Source organism: Chaetodon auriga, chromosome 10 (assembly GCF_051107435.1).
Source record: "Chaetodon auriga isolate fChaAug3 chromosome 10, fChaAug3.hap1, whole genome shotgun sequence".
NCBI lineage: Eukaryota > Metazoa > Chordata > Actinopteri > Chaetodontiformes > Chaetodontidae > Chaetodon > Chaetodon auriga.
The window spans coordinates 21,329,916-21,345,501 of NC_135083.1; the positions used below are offsets into that span (position 1 = coordinate 21,329,916).

General features: G+C 42.2%; 1 protein-coding gene across 2 annotated transcripts in view; it reads left to right on the plus strand.

The window, feature by feature from the left end:
* The window catches only part of prex1 (phosphatidylinositol-3,4,5-trisphosphate-dependent Rac exchange factor 1), a 77,584-nt gene extending 62,256 nt beyond the window's left edge, over positions 1 to 15,328 (plus strand). The window contains exons 26-41 of one of the 2 annotated variants that reach the window (XM_076740765.1): positions 260 to 478; positions 3,500 to 3,588; positions 4,336 to 4,418; positions 5,156 to 5,246; positions 5,388 to 5,516; positions 5,655 to 5,696; positions 6,588 to 6,805; positions 7,044 to 7,146; positions 8,854 to 8,997; positions 10,028 to 10,142; positions 10,919 to 10,985; positions 11,134 to 11,178; positions 11,843 to 12,018; positions 12,265 to 12,367; positions 12,881 to 12,948; positions 13,062 to 15,328. In XM_076740765.1, the coding sequence (XP_076596880.1) occupies positions 260 to 478; positions 3,500 to 3,588; positions 4,336 to 4,418; positions 5,156 to 5,246; positions 5,388 to 5,516; positions 5,655 to 5,696; positions 6,588 to 6,805; positions 7,044 to 7,146; positions 8,854 to 8,997; positions 10,028 to 10,142; positions 10,919 to 10,985; positions 11,134 to 11,178; positions 11,843 to 12,018; positions 12,265 to 12,367; positions 12,881 to 12,948; positions 13,062 to 13,104 (1,735 nt within the window). In that variant the 3' untranslated portion in view covers positions 13,105 to 15,328. The remainder of the gene's footprint in view (positions 1 to 259; positions 479 to 3,499; positions 3,589 to 4,335; positions 4,419 to 5,155; positions 5,247 to 5,387; positions 5,517 to 5,654; positions 5,697 to 6,587; positions 6,806 to 7,043; positions 7,147 to 8,853; positions 8,998 to 10,027; positions 10,143 to 10,918; positions 10,986 to 11,133; positions 11,179 to 11,842; positions 12,019 to 12,264; positions 12,368 to 12,880; positions 12,949 to 13,061) is intronic. The other variant, XM_076740766.1, reaches the window with a different exon arrangement.
* Positions 15,329 to 15,586: the final 258 nt, after the last annotated feature.

A 15,586-nucleotide genomic window follows, 5' to 3' on the forward strand; every position in this document is an offset into this window, starting at 1 on the left:
ATAGATGAATTGTGAAGGCATCTCTGCAGAGTGCATTCTAAATATAAGCATGATAGTGCCTCGGCATTATTTTCCAATGGTGTATACTTAATATCTCTAAAGCAATCATAGATTTTAAAGTATTTAAAGTGCTAGAGGTATACCATAAAACTATATTGTACTCTAAGCTAAAAATTGTAAGTAACGTTTCTTTAAATATGATTTCAAATCTACTTTTTGGAGTAGTATCCTTTTATTTATTTCTTAATTTTTCCTTCAGCCTGCTGTCATCCATCACTGAACCCACGGAACTCCAAGGGGAGGGTGGGGAGCCTATTGTTTACGAGCCAAGTCAGCCACCCTCTCTGGCCCCCTGCGAGGACGGCTGCGACCAGGACAAAGTGGAGCAAGGTGGCATCAAAAGAGTCTGCTTCAAGGTGAACGAGGAGGACCAGGAGGACTCAGGGCACGACACCATGAGCTACAGGGACTCCTACAGGTAATGGTTAAAGTCACACATAAATCTCTCAGCAGCTGCTCAAGTTGATCTTAGAATGTAACCGCGTCATGAGCTCTCAGGCTTAGAAAATAGCACAATTAATTATTTATGTTGGGGAAGAGTCTATATTTATCAGGTAGCAGTATCTTTACACAACACAAAAAAAGGAGACATGGGACTCCCTTTTCTCACACCTGGATTTCTGTCTGTGGATTTGAACAACATTCACCCTCCCTCTTTACTCTACAAACCCATAACGCTGCTCATTTCCCCCCTTTGGGGGCTGGAATTCATTCCAGATGTTGGCATTTTAACTGAGATCCAGAGCTAAAAATGACTTCAAAATGTTTCGGTCAGATCTGGTTATGTCATTTGCTTGTTGTGAGTTCATTCGGATGTTTCTGTGTGTGTGAGAGAGAGAGTGTGTGTGTGATTGTGCATGGCTCACTGGGCAGTGCTCCACTGAGCCCCACCCTCCACCACCCACTAAGATGTAGTTATTGGTTGTTGGTGTGGTGGGCTGGTGTATAATAGAGCCAAATGTTTGGGGCGCGGCCTCCTCACCGACTCTGTCATTAAGGCCCCGGCCACGCCATGTGAAACGCAACTACCTCATCACAATAAAATGTAAAGGAAAATGTAGGCTGTAGTGTGTGTGGTGCACTCACACACACACACACACACACACACATACACAGCATGAGGTGCTTACTCACGGTTTTGGAGCCCAGTGCCCAATACTCTGTTCAGGGTGGCATTATAAGGCACCATGAACATGGATGAATCATCCCACTTGTGAAATTTTGGATGTGATGAAAAGCGCTCCTGTGTTTCAGAGGTGGGTGGTGAAGCCTTTCTTTTTTTTCTTGCTGAGAGAATCAGACACTGAAGCCGGAGGTGGTGACAGACCACGGCAGAGCTCAACAGTCGGAGGTCATTGGCAGAGTACAACTTGTGAGGAACATGATGTGAGAACAAGGACAGAAGAGACTGATTCTACATTCAGAGAGACAGACAGAGAGACACGGGGCTCAAAGACAGGAAAAACTGAGGAGAGTATGTGTGAAGAAATCATTCAAGTAGTGTTCGTTCTGAACTGAGGTACATTTTGTCATAAATCTTTGGCCCTCTAGTGTGTACCCGTGTGTGTATGTGTGTGAGAGAGATTACACTCTGCTCCTGGCATTAGAATGCATCTCAGGTGACAACCTGTGTTGAACTTTCCTCACTGCTTAACATTTCAGATAGTCCTCTTCATCACTTCTGCTTCCTTAAACATGAGTCTACACAAAATCCTTCCAAAACACACATTGTTTCTTGGCTTCCTTTGGCAAACCAGCGCAAGATGTTACACTTGTTGACAGTAGCATTAATATATGGACGTAATGAACCCTTCCAGCTTGAACACATTGCGCAGAGTCAAATTTGTTTCCAATTATTTGATATTTCTCAGTTTCAGTTTTCACTGTGCCTCGCTTTGTGGACAATTTCTCCAGTAACACCACCCGCAAAATTCAGGTAGCTTACTCTGCATCCTGGCATCTCTAGCATTCTTTATATATGTCATTTCTCCACTGTGAGTACTACGTATAGCACTAGACTATGCAAATGGTGCATGAGTATTCACTGGGATCCCAATCAGTACATGTGTTCATGAAGGCATTCTCACCTGTATTTAAGGCTGTGAACACATAATACCACTATATATTTCAATCAGGACCTTTGTGTGTGTGTGTGTGTGTGTGTGTGTGTGTGTGTGTGTGTGTGTGTGTGTGTGTGTGTGTGATTTAGGCTTAGGCCAGATCTGCTACTACAAACAGGATAATTGTCACAGTGGTGCTCACACTTTTGGCAGGAGGTGTGTGGCTAAATTTGGATATCACCGTGTGTGTGTGTGTGTGTGTGTGTGTGTGTGTGTGTGTGTGTGTGTGTGTGTGTGTGTGTGTGTGTGTGTGTGTGTGTGTGTGTGTAAGAGAGAGAGAGAGAGAGAGAGAGTGTGTGTAAGTACATGCAGAAGCACATAACCAGAAGGGGAATATTTCAGGACCCGCAGGGAGAGAGGGATTGTGTGTATATTAGGCGGAAAATGAAGAGAAAAGCAAAGCAAAGGGAGACCTGAAGTCTGATGAGGGAAAAGAGTACAAAGACAAAACCTTGTTGTGTTTGTGGGAGTGTGTGTGAGTGAAAGCCAGTAGAGAATTCAAGCCAAACTACTAAAAGATGGTTATATTAACTTTCTCCCCAGCTCTGGCTCAGCCGACGCCTCCTACCACCACAAACACACATTCACACACTAATGCACACACACACCAGGGACCACAGAATAACCCGGCAGGTGATATCCTCCCCCTGCTCCCCCACTTTGTCCTCCAGCCAAGCTGGGTAACGGCAAAGGAACACAAAGCCAGTGTCGTAGTTTTGTAGCTCGTAGTCAGTCGTGGGCCGTTTGTTATGGTAATTCAGCGAGTGAATCATTCAGAGCTCGTCTGAGGGGATCGTGAGCGTGCTCACTTCAAGTGATGTATAATTTGAGCCACGTAAATCTTCCACATGCTCCCGGCAATCATGTCGAATCACGTAGACTTCTGGCTATAAATACCAGACTATGTCATTTTACAAAACTGTCTCAGGCAGGTTCAAGTTCTCTACACACCAGTAAGAAGGAATACACTGCTGTGTGTTTACAGAAGTGTTTGTGTAAATAGGCGAGCTGCATTTCAGTCTTTAAGCCTAATGTACATATTTATTATCCTCAGATGTTTGGAACTCTAATGCGGCTCCAGTTCACTGAATGCTTCTCTGTGTAAGCCAGTGGCGGTTGCTGCTGTGAGAAGCATTTAATTACCTATGGTCTCACATACTGTAAATCAGAGAAGGCGTTTACAATCAGAAGGATTATTTGGCAGCATAATTACAAGACGCAGCTTTCCAAATTCTCTCTGTGGTTTAAGAACGGAATGAACCCTGTGCTTTATAATGCATTTTAACTGTGTGCATTTGTGTATATGTGCATTATTACAGCGAATGCAACAGCAACAGAGATTCGGTCCTGTCCTACACCAGCGTGCGCAGTAACAGCTCTTACCTTGGGAGTGATGAAATGGGATCAGGTAAAGGAGAGAAACGAAATGTTGCTTTTCTGTCCATCTGTAGGTGCAGTTTATTCTGCTGACTTGTACATTTTTGTTGATGTTTTCATCCAGAAAAACCTCTCTTAAGAATATCTGCCCTTAAATCTATGGTGTTCTTTTGTTTTGTACTTCAACACATTGGATTTCAAGTTAAACAATAATCATTTTAAAGGGGAAAAAAAAGTCACTGTCCAAACAGCTAACACTGTAAAGTGAATGCAACATCAACAACACAAGCTAGGCTAAAGCAACTTGCTTCCTGAGTGTCAAACAAAGACATGAAATAATGGATGTCCCCGCAAGAATTGATCAGTTGTTGCCAAATTGTGATTCCCCTTCAGTTTGTCGTGTTTGTCATGCTTTCAGAACACCAGAAATGAAATACTGTAGATTTTTTCTGGAGGTGACTGTGGTCAGATATTTCAGACACAACATTTCATAACCCTCGAAGCCACATTTTTCTGTGCTGTGAGCCAAGTATGTGTCCGCTGCTGTTTATCACTTTGTTTTTATCAGCATTGAGTCTTAAACAGCCCGCAGTGAGTCACTCTATTGAAATGATTTATTAGCCTTCATCCTCTCCAATTTGATGTACCAGAATTTGCATGAAAACAGATGGATCGAAATGTGTTTAATAAGTACAGATGGTCAAATAACACCAAGGTGTCCAAATGTGTGGTTTTATTTTTTCCCTCAACTTTTTGTTTGCTGTTTTCTGGCTGCTAGGTGACGAGCTGCCGTGCGACATGAGGATTCCCTCAGACAAACAGGACAAGCTTCACGGCTGCCTTGAGCATCTTTTCAACCAGGTTAGTTGTGGGGCTCAGTTTGGGCTTAAACTCTGCTGATAGGTTTAAAACTGAAAGATAGTGAAACAAGAACACACACACACACACACACGTCAGCATTAAACCCCCACCACCAGTGCCGCCAAACCATTTGGAACAGAGGACTGTGATAGTAATCAGTCAACATCTGGGCTGAGTTACCTCATGGAGCTCTCTGTCCTCTGGTCAGGATCCTGGTTTTCTCTCTCATCTTTCACTTGACCTCCTTTCTTTCTCTCCTTTTGCTCCTCTTTCTCCTCACACACACACACACACACACACAGACTCGCACTGGTCAGTTAAAGACATCCATCCAGCTTTTCATCTCCTCTTAGCAGCATTTGATATCCTTTGACTCCCCTTGTGGGGGTGCACTCACTTTGGCCGCTAATAGTTCTTTCCACATGTAAACAGCAGCTCAGGGGGGCTGCAAACACAAGCCTTGTTGTTGTTAATGTTGAAATGTTGAAAGACCCTTGCCAGTAGCTATCGCAGAGTTGTGTGTATGCGTGCGAGCGTGTGTGTGAGCATGTGTGTGTGTTTGAATGATAGAAAGAGAGGAGGTGGCTGGAAAAAGAGAAGTGAGGACGAAAGATGTGTAGAATATGAGGGATGAAGGTCAGAGATGAATGAAGGATGATTGATTACCTGGCAACCTTTCTGTGTGTGTGTGCGTGTGTGAATGCGTGTGTGTATGCGCACTTTATTTCTGCACACAGGTCGACTCTATCAACAGCCTGCTCAAAGGGCCTGTCATGGCCAAGGCCTGCGAGGAGACCAAGCACTTCTACTCTGACCACAGCCAACCAGGTACATATTTATCTGTCGGTGGGCTGCATGTGTGTGTTGACTGCTTGAAAGTGGGATAGGGAGTGTCGTCACGCTACCATCAATACAGCTGTTACACAACAGCTACACACACTCACTCATTACTGGGTTTTATGTGGTCAGAGTTCCGCCAAACAGAAGATTGGACTGTTCGTTGTCGCTGCATTATTCACAAGAACATCCAGGAGGACCCTTGGAACCTACCCAACTCTATCAAAACCCTGGTGGAGAGTCTGCAGAGATTTGTTGATGGTTAGTGGAACAGACACACACACACACACACACACACACACACACACACACACACACACACACACACACGCACATGTATATGCAATGGTATACAGTTACAATCAGTCATTCCATCTTGTTTTTCTTGTACCTCCGCAGATGGAAAGAACCAGCTCCTCCTGGCTCTGCTGAAGTGCACAGGTAGAGTAACATGTCAGCGTTAACTAGAGCGAGGTGGCGGTGAATAATCAAACTAGATAACCCAGTTCTAATTTTCCATAAAATTAACAGAAGAGTTGTCAAGAGCAGCTGTGCAGTCGCTCCGCAGAGTTCAGTCTCAAGCAGCAGGAAAGGCCTCATAACTGGAGTATTTAAAATTATTCCAACACTGTGGAGCTCTACGCAAATTAGATCATCCATCATATGAAAATACAGCCTGTTCTACAACAGGACATCTGCAGGTCCTTAAAATATCTTCAAAGATTATTAAATTATAACAAAAATATTTTTTTAAAATGTCAAGAATAGAGTTTCTTTGGAATTTTAATGAGGTTATATTTTTATTTTCTCTGCTTCTCTCAGTTTGTCAGCTGTGGTTGCTAGCTGTGAAATGATGCATGTTCACTTTTATATTAATGTTGTACTGCCTAATATGATAGCCATATGCCAAGAATGTTTTGATTTCACATCTGCTTTATTACAGAGAGGTGAAGCAGATGTTTAAGTTGATTGAGTTTCCAGTATAATTGGTGGTTTTATAAAGTCTTGACTTTCAATGTGGTTTCAGTTTCCAGATAAGGATCATATCCAGGTTGAGGCCAGTTGTTCTGTATGTTTGTACAGGACTGAGGGTTGGTGTCAGAGCACATGATGCTCCAGTCACTTTGAACTGTGCGCAGTGGCAGATGGTGCTAGTTAATGGGAGACATCCTCTCAGGGGACCCAGGCTAATGGAGTAAAGTTATATGTATTGGAGAAACTCCAGGACACGTGTAATGAGGAAGGTTACAGTGTGACATTTGTACCTCCTCAACTCCCTCTATCACTCTCTGACATCAAAACTTCTTTTGCTCTCCAACCTTCCAACACCAGACACGTCTCTTCAGCTGCGAAGGGATGTGATCTTCTGCCAGGCGGCGACAGGCGCCCTGTGCACGCTTGCGGAGCAGCTGCTGGCAGCGTTGCGGTCACGGTTTAACAACGCTGGCGAGTACCAGGAGGACGGCAAGGAGACCAGCCGCAAGTGGCTGGAGCAAATATCTGTCATTGGTGTGCTGCTGCACTTCCAGTCCACGCTAGCACCTCATCTGGTGAGGATAGGTTTTCTGTTTTCTTTTGACAAGAAGGGCTAACGGGTGGTTTTTCTAATGCCGGCCTGCTTTGTGATATAGGTCATATAGGTGTCTATATAAGTGTCACCTAATGCATTTTTAAGCAAACATTAACTTTTTTTGTTGTTTTCTGGGTCTTTATGGCCAGCCATGCAGCTGTCCTACAACCACCACCTTCCTGGTGTGACCTCTGAGCTCTCTTTCTTTCCTCCGGCAGAAAGAGGAGCGGACCATGCTGGAAGACACCAAGGCGGCCCTGTTGGACTTGGACAAAGTCACTGTGTTCTTCAGGCAACTGGAAGATGAGTGCCTTGTTGCAAGTAAGAAACTCTAACTGACTTGGCTCATTCAAACCACACTGCTGCTAATGAGCAGCTGTATGGTTTGACCAACTCTGAATAAAGTTCATTATGTGGATGTATGGAAGCTATTGAGGGTGAAATTGCCATTTTTCCATTGCAGATTTAATTTTCTTTTCAGTGGAGGGCGACTGAATAGAGCTAAAACAACACTACAATGGCTCCATAAATCATCTTAAACAAGGGCAGAGCCTCGTCCCCCTTGCCCTTGTATTACAGATAAGATGCTCCCTTCCTGACAGGCTGTGACGGGCTTCATTTAAACCTCACTGCTGCTCTCAGACACATGAAAAGCTAACACATATGTGGTGGAAGCACCCACATATATACACAAACAGCACATTAAATGTACACACGTAATACTCGTGCACAAAATGCAGCATGTGATGTAGCAGAGAAATATTCTTTGGGAGCATGAAAATGATTTTGTGGTTTGCATCACTTCTGTCCTGCCAAACCGCTTAAGGTTGGAACATTTATTTCAGAGTAAGCATTCAAATACAATAGAGTGCTGCAGTATTTCTGACTGAGGATGCACCCAGGTTATTCATAGTGGGCATTGTGCACATCTTGACATGAGCGTGTGCATATGAAGTTTAAGACCTGGGAGTGTTTGTGCCTTTTAATAACTGCATTGACTGAAGGATACCAAAAGCCTTAAAGCCAGCAGGTACAAAGGATGACTGCATCCTGAATCAGTCCTCTTTTCAGCAGCCTCAATATGGCCAGCAGAGATTGCTGCTCAAAAGGAAAAGCACAAGATGCACTTCCCATTTTAGGGGGCAAGGATATGGATGAAGCAAGGATATGCTATTATAGGTTCACACTTGGCAGCAAAAAATATTTAGTGTACACGTGTATGTACTGTGCATGAGCATGCAAATCAATGCACACACTAACACATACTGACTTGGTTAGTCATGCTGTAGTGATACATAGAGGGTGCAGACACCCATACACTTACATGTAAAAAACAACACGTTTTTAACCAAATTGCTCTGCTGAAGTTGCATTTTCTGCTCAGACTGCTGCAGTGCAGGCACAGGGTTTGTGGCGGCAGCGTCCATTTGACGGTATTGATTTGCTAATAGCATCTTCAGCAGGCTGGGAGCAATACTGCAGGTAGGATAGAGTCATGTAAGCAGCGTAGAGCTCGAGGCCCCCGAGTTCAACCTGTGGTATCACAGCCAATTCCACAGGATTATGGCTTGATGGGTTCTCTAGGAAAGATTGCTGACCCTCGAGGCCACTCAGTAAAAGGTCGTCTTTTCTGTCTTCTGAGATCTGCACATGTGCCACAGTCAGAAAAATGATGGGAGAAATAATTTGTTACTAGTCAGGTATTTTTTGTGGAACTTAAAAGGGTCACTGCTCTGCGTACAAGTGTTACAGCAATGACACGTTCTTTTATATTAAAATTGTTTTAATTGCAGAAGACACTTAAATGGTTAAAAAAATATTAAACTATTAATTCATTTTTACTTACCCTATAAATGTTGAATTTTGTATAAGTCTGTTCATGGCTAAATATATGAAGGTACTTAAAGGTAACTAATGTTACAGCCCTGTACCATTCTTACACTTTCATTTGTTCAGTGGCTCCCACAGCCAAAAGTATAATAGTCCAGTCTTGTTAACCGCTCCCCTGTCTGTGTCTGTGTGTTGCAGACACACCAGTGTGTTACCAGGTGGAAGGCAGCCGGCAGGCCCTGAGGGTCACCCTGTACCTGGACAGCTGTCACTTCAGTGAACTACCCAGTCGGCTGCAAAATGGAGGCAGCATCAAGCTCCACACCGTCCTCTTTACCAGGGGTAAGACTGAGCAGACTGGGCCAGAGGAACTGGAGAGGATACTGGAAGTTCCGGGTGTAGATATGGGTGTAGCATAATACAACAGTGGCACATATGGCTGGGTGAAACACGATGCCAGAGTCCCAAAGCAATAGATTTCAACAGAACTTTAGTTTGAGGAAGTTTGGTTTAAATTACACGTTATCTGTTAAAAAAAAAAAAAAACCTAATTCAAATGCACATCGCACCGTTAGTGTCAGTGGAGTCACATTCAGGGAGGATATGAAAATCATTTAAATGCACAATGCAGATAGTGAACTGTATAATTTAGAAACACTCTCAGTGTGTTTATGCAGCCTCTGATACATGCACATTTCCTGATAGCTTTTATGGAGTATGGAGACTGACGCCTGTTATTGGCCATTTAAAACACGCCGCCTTTGCAGCCATGCTCCTTCCAGTTCTCCATCAGTCTCAGCTGGCCTAGTATGAATGGATAGCATTATGCATCAGACCAGTCTGCCAAATGGCCATTAATTTTCCATAGACAAGTGCCAGTTAGAACACTAACCCAATGAGAGAGCTCATATTTCTGTCATGTACTTCATTGTGGAACAAAGTGCTGCAACATGGCTTCAGAGCCATTCAGCAGTGGTGATCTGTGGGTAAATATCGCCACCTACTGGAAAATAGCCTCTACTGCAGTGTGAGTGGACATGTTTTGGACACCTTACGGGATTGCACATGCTGAAGTTTGTATTAGTGTGTGGCCATATCTGTGAGCACCATATGTCACATAAATAAAAAAAAAATATGAAAGAAGGAGATTTGGGGAAATTTTCAAAATACTTTTGAGTCAAGGTTAGGATTATATTTAATGCTGGTTAAATTGAATCCAGGGTCAACATTAACATTATGTTCATGTTAGTTTAAGGGACAATAATGAGGTTTGAAGAGGTGACGGTTAAAGTTGGTGGGCATGTAAGTATCAGATCATATAAGTGTGAGCTCGTGTGTATTGATCTAAATGCCTCCTGCCTGTTTTCTCCAGCACTGGAGCGTCCAGAGGGAGTGTCCCAGCAGGACTATGCAGCTATGGAGGAGTTCCAGCAGCGCACCAACGCTGTTTCGCTAGAGAAGGTCAAGGCCTACTACCGCAGACTCAGGTACGCCATGCTATGCACTGCATCACAGTCCTCCAGTGGCTTACTCACTAACACTCAGGATATATTTCACCTTAAAGGGAGAGTTCACCCTGTGGTGTTGCATAAGCAAGCAGGAACTGCGCTTCGCCTGCTGTTTTTCTTTTCTTTGATCTATTTTCAAGGTCTAGAATTTTTCAAGGTGAGAACTGTGTCATTTCTCTGGACCTGCCCCTCACAAAGTCCCACATCAACTAACAGGATTTTGTTGGCTACATGAGTGGCCCATTCAGTGCTGCCAAATGGCTGCTTCAGATCTGCAGTTTCTCCAACATCAGCTAGTTTTTACTTTGATATGAGTGCAGTTAACAGGTCAAAATAAACATGATTATAGTTTTAAATATAATCCAATATGTGGAAGATTCGGAAAACAAGATGGTTACAGTAAAATCTCATCTGTGTTTAAAGAAGTGTAATTCATGTAGTATTTGCAGTTTATAAAGATTTTAAGAGCTACTTTAGTTGTCATTGTTCATTGCCTTGTATTATGTTTATTTGTTTTTAATAGCCTGTCAATGTTTTCTGATATGTGCACCCTAATTGCCACAAAATGAGTCATGCAACATCAATAAATGATGAAACGTGTAGTGTAGCAGATGCATATTCGATAAAGTGAAGTACTCTAGATGCTGGATGACTCAGCTCTCGCACAGAGTGAGTCAGAGGAGAAAAAAATCTGTAGATTTCTGAAGAAGATGGAGAGTTTTAAAACTGAAATAGATATGTTGTTGTCCGAACAGGGCTTTCTATTTGGAGAAGTCCAATCTCCCTACAGACTCAAACACCACAGCAATGAAGATAGACCAGGTAAATATACACTTACTCTGACATATTTCTCTGTGTGCTGCTTTTGCTGTGGACATTACAGTCTGTGATCAAGTACCTTATATATTGTTCTTGAAACATAAGTCCATTTTTTATATAATGTTGTGACTGAATATAAATGCAAGCACAGATACTGGGCCTTGAAGTTAGAGACCTTCAACCAAGCATTTCAAAAGTAAGATGAACTGGTGTCCTGTTCCCTCCACTGGAAACCCCCCACTAGCTCGTCAAGACTCCCCTATTAACTCCGACTAACCTCAACACTTCAACATTATAAACGTTTCCATTTGAACCTGAAAATCCCAAACTGACTGTAGCTGAAATAGATTCCAGTGATTAAAACTGAATAGAATATACTGTAGTTTCAATATATAGAATTTTTATTCTTCAAGACTGCAAAGAGTGGAAGCTCTTTGTCTTATTTTGGATGGTTTTTGCCTGTTTCTGCTGACGCACCATCTTATCAAGTCAGTTACTCTACATAGTCTAATATTGAATATTAGAAGTATACCAAGCAGTGTGAGATTATTTCACTTGTTTCTAATACAAATTACCCATCTTACTGTTTTTATCTTGTTTCTCCCAAATTTGGTTGATATTACTGTATTATTTTGGAATTTTCTTCTTATATTATTATACTATCATTAACCTGCCACAACTGAAGAAATTATATATGAAACAAGTGACTTTTTCCTCTGCTTAGTTTTATAAAATACAGATTTCATCACTCAGTAGTGGTGTAAATGACTTGGTAAGATGGCCACTGTATTGTATTGTATCATGTCAGCAGTCCATTTAACCGCTGACCTTCTCCAACCTTCACTGTCTCCTCCTCGTAGCTGCTGCGCCCCCTCAACACACTGGACGACCTCTGTCGACTAATGCAGTCGTATGTAAACGTGCGCCCCAACGCTCAAGGCCACCCGTCAGGTGTCAGCGTGCTGTGTGTGTCCTCTGAGCTGTGTAACCGCCTGGGAGCCTGCCATATCACCATGTGTGGTACAGGCATGCAGAGGTCAGCGTGGCGCCATGCCAACATTATTATACTGTTTGTGTAATACCACTAGACTGTCAGCTAGAATTAAGATTAACACGGTGCAGAGAGGATGACATGCACCACTGAGCCTCAAAAGTGTAGCCTTGCCTCATTGTCCGGATTAATTTCTACTTGGATTTGTCCAGCAGGTGCGCATATGGACATTAGTTTGTTTGTTACAGAGGTCTACACAGAGCTGACCTTTTGCCTTTTTGGTCTTTTCAGATGTACCCTAAATGTGACACTGGAGCAGGCAATGATCTTAGCCAGGAACCATGGTCTCATGCCGCGCTGCATCATGCAGACCATGGACATCATGCGCAAACAGGTAAACCTCAGGGACCTCAAACTGGATGTTTTATGATCTGTTTCTTGTAATATCAGTATCACAATATTGATAAGTGTATTTTTCTGGTACTGCTGTGTATCACGATGTGAAAATGTATGTGAAAATGACTTGTTTCACACAATCAAGTTTGATATCCGATGCAATGAACTAATTTCCACATTAATATATTCAGTTTTTGTTAGTTTTAAAATACAAATTGCTTGAAACATTTCCTAAATGATGATAACAAATGATGACAGAATATGATCATATGTTAGAGTACAATTTTACTGGAAGTCAATAAATAGTAATACTTAATGACCAAGCCCAGATTAGAGTACATATACAGTAAGAGTAACCATTGTGATATAAAAGAATGTCTCCCAACCACAGAATCTCACTGCATCAAATGAAATCCTCTGACTTACATCAAGTCTTTGTATACTCTGTTTGGCCATTCTGGGCAGTTTTGATCATTGCAGAGCTTACGGCACATGTTTTCTCTTCTACCAGGGGGCAAGAGTTGAGCTCTCTGCTAAAAATCTCAAGGTAATGGACCAGATGCCTCCATCATTCCCAAGGTACAGCATAAAACCACTTCCAGGCACCTCTCCCCACGGCATCAGTACATTATACCATTTATGGTCGTACACAATACGGATTCCCTTCATTTGAAGTTTTTCTTTTTCAACAGGCTCTTCAAGCTGTGTTTGCCGCCCTCAGACGGAGAGCTCTAAGAAACCCGTCACTTCAGAGAACGCTTCAGAAAAAGGGTGAATTTGAAAGAGGAAGATATGATGAGAGATGACAATAACAAAAGAGTGCGAGTCTCACCGCTTTCTTTCCGAGAGGCACTGCCAACGGAAAGACCCTTGCCCCCCCCCTGCCCCCCCCCCACTACCCCAGTTACACAAGGATCATTCCACCATGGATACCACGAGAGTCTTCAGTACAACATACAGGCTAAACGAGACTGTGAGACTACAGTGAGACTGATACAGCCTGAAACTCAGATTGTCATGTACGGTTATACGGGGAACCCCCCAGATACAAGTGTTATTGCTTTGACTGTCTGTCTCCCTAAAGCTGACATGAATGACTTGCCAACTGCTGCGAACTATTTACAACATAAGTGGAAGGGAGATGCCAGTTTGAGGCCCTGTAAAGAAGACATCCACAGTGATTATGCTCATGACGGAGCGCTTATTATTAACTGGATTAACCAAACTACCTGTAGCTGACTGTCATCCTAAATGCAGATGTTATCCATTTTGCCTTGGACTGCAACTCCAGAGAGCTGTCTTTTTCTCTTTTGGGGATGGTGTTCCGCAGGGCTCAATCTTTGGACCCCAAGCGAAGTAGAATACTTGTGATCACCGTGGTATTCGTGTACGTTAGCTGGCTGAGTAGATGCAGAAAGTCAAAGAAAAGACAGAGAGATGGAAGTAGGGATTGAGGGACAGATGAAAAGACTGATGATTGGGGGTGAGGGTGGGCGGGTAGGGTGGGGATCTGATCTTTCTTCAGCCCGTTGCATGTGGTTACTGTGCAATTACTGTAGGTTTAGTGTGAGTACTGTATTACTGCACTATATGAAGGATAGTTATTTATTGTGTCCAGAAGGAGCATTTGTATCCCTCACTTATTCTATATCAGGTATTAAAGAATCTGAAAGCATTCCAGCCTACGTATTGAACAGTATTTAAAGGACCAATGGCATGCCATTTTTTTTTTAGTCGCAACTGCTTGTGTATTTTATTTATATGTACGGACTTATATCATGTCAGGAAGTGTTACATTGATCTTCAGGGAGAGCAAGGGAGGGAAGACGAACAGAAGCTAGCTAATCAGAATCAGGACAAAGGAAGCTAAAGCAAACATGTACGAGGCTGTTTGTCAATAATCAGCCAAGTCAACAGGTTGGAATATTGAATCATTGTTAAATTATTAATATATTAATTCAAATGTACTAGTTGAAGGACTGCCTTCTGTTAACTAAGAGGTTACTTTGATTTTTAAATTGGTTTTTACATTGTCTTGGGTCTATTGTATTTACTGTAGGTATTAAAATAAGCACAACGATTGGTCCATTCAAGAGCAGTGTTAGCAAACAGTACTGTAAGCAGTTGGTGGATGATGTAAAAAAAAAAAAAAAAAAAAAAAACAGAAAAGGGATCGTTTCAGGACTGAAACTCAGTAACATTATCTTACTGAAGATTTTAATTTCTTGTACATACAAACTGTAACAATGTCAGAGAAAAAGATAGGATGTGTCTCACAGCAACAGAGTAATGCTATAAGTTAAATTGGATTATGTTTTACGGAGATAATATAGTATATAAAACATTTTCTATTCATGACTGTGCATTTGAAGAGAAACTGTTTCTCTTTGCTGAGCGTAACCTCACTGACAACATGTTGTTTTTGACTGTCAAAAAAGGTTCGACGTCCATTTGGAGAATCTGTGTGGACATGCTGCACTCATTAGAAGGGTCACTTAGTCCTTTTTATTTATTTAGAAGCAGTCTGGTTCCAAATGAGCACGTTGGAATAGCCTCTGTGCGTCCCTCGGCAGCAGCATTGCCACTGAAAATTTGCACCCCCCTGTTGACACACAAAACTCACTGGACATTTACATTATTGTAATTCCCCTCTTCACATTGGATCTTAATCTGAGCAGTGTACATTATGTCAACTCAGAAAGCAGGAGTAGATTTCAGAATCTGGCTTCAAGTGTGTGCCACCAGTTTAAATTAGCTAATGACTGCAGCATGTTGGTGTAGCTGGACAAACAAATATGTCACTGATTACACATTTATTTACATTATTCTAATGTTTTTGTACATACTTTATTTGCAATTTTATGTTGCTTGAAAATAACTGTACAAAGGATCTTTGTTGAATCTTTCTAAAATTATAATTGTAAATGCAATCTTAACAAGATAGTAAATAAAATGTTCACAGTATGATGATTGTTTTTCAGTGGTGGTCCAGCAGAGGATGCAGTGTTTGATATTAAATGCTTACACAGAACAGGACAGGCCGTCTTGTAAACCCCCCGCTTCACAATGCGTCCTACCCATGTTTATATTGTTGCCTTTGCTCTGCTGTATTTGACTGTAGTTTCACATGAATGACTCAAAAGATGATTGCATCTCATTGCCTTCATACACCATATCAGCAGGCTGTGACTAAGTGCTACTGGAAGATTCAGACCTC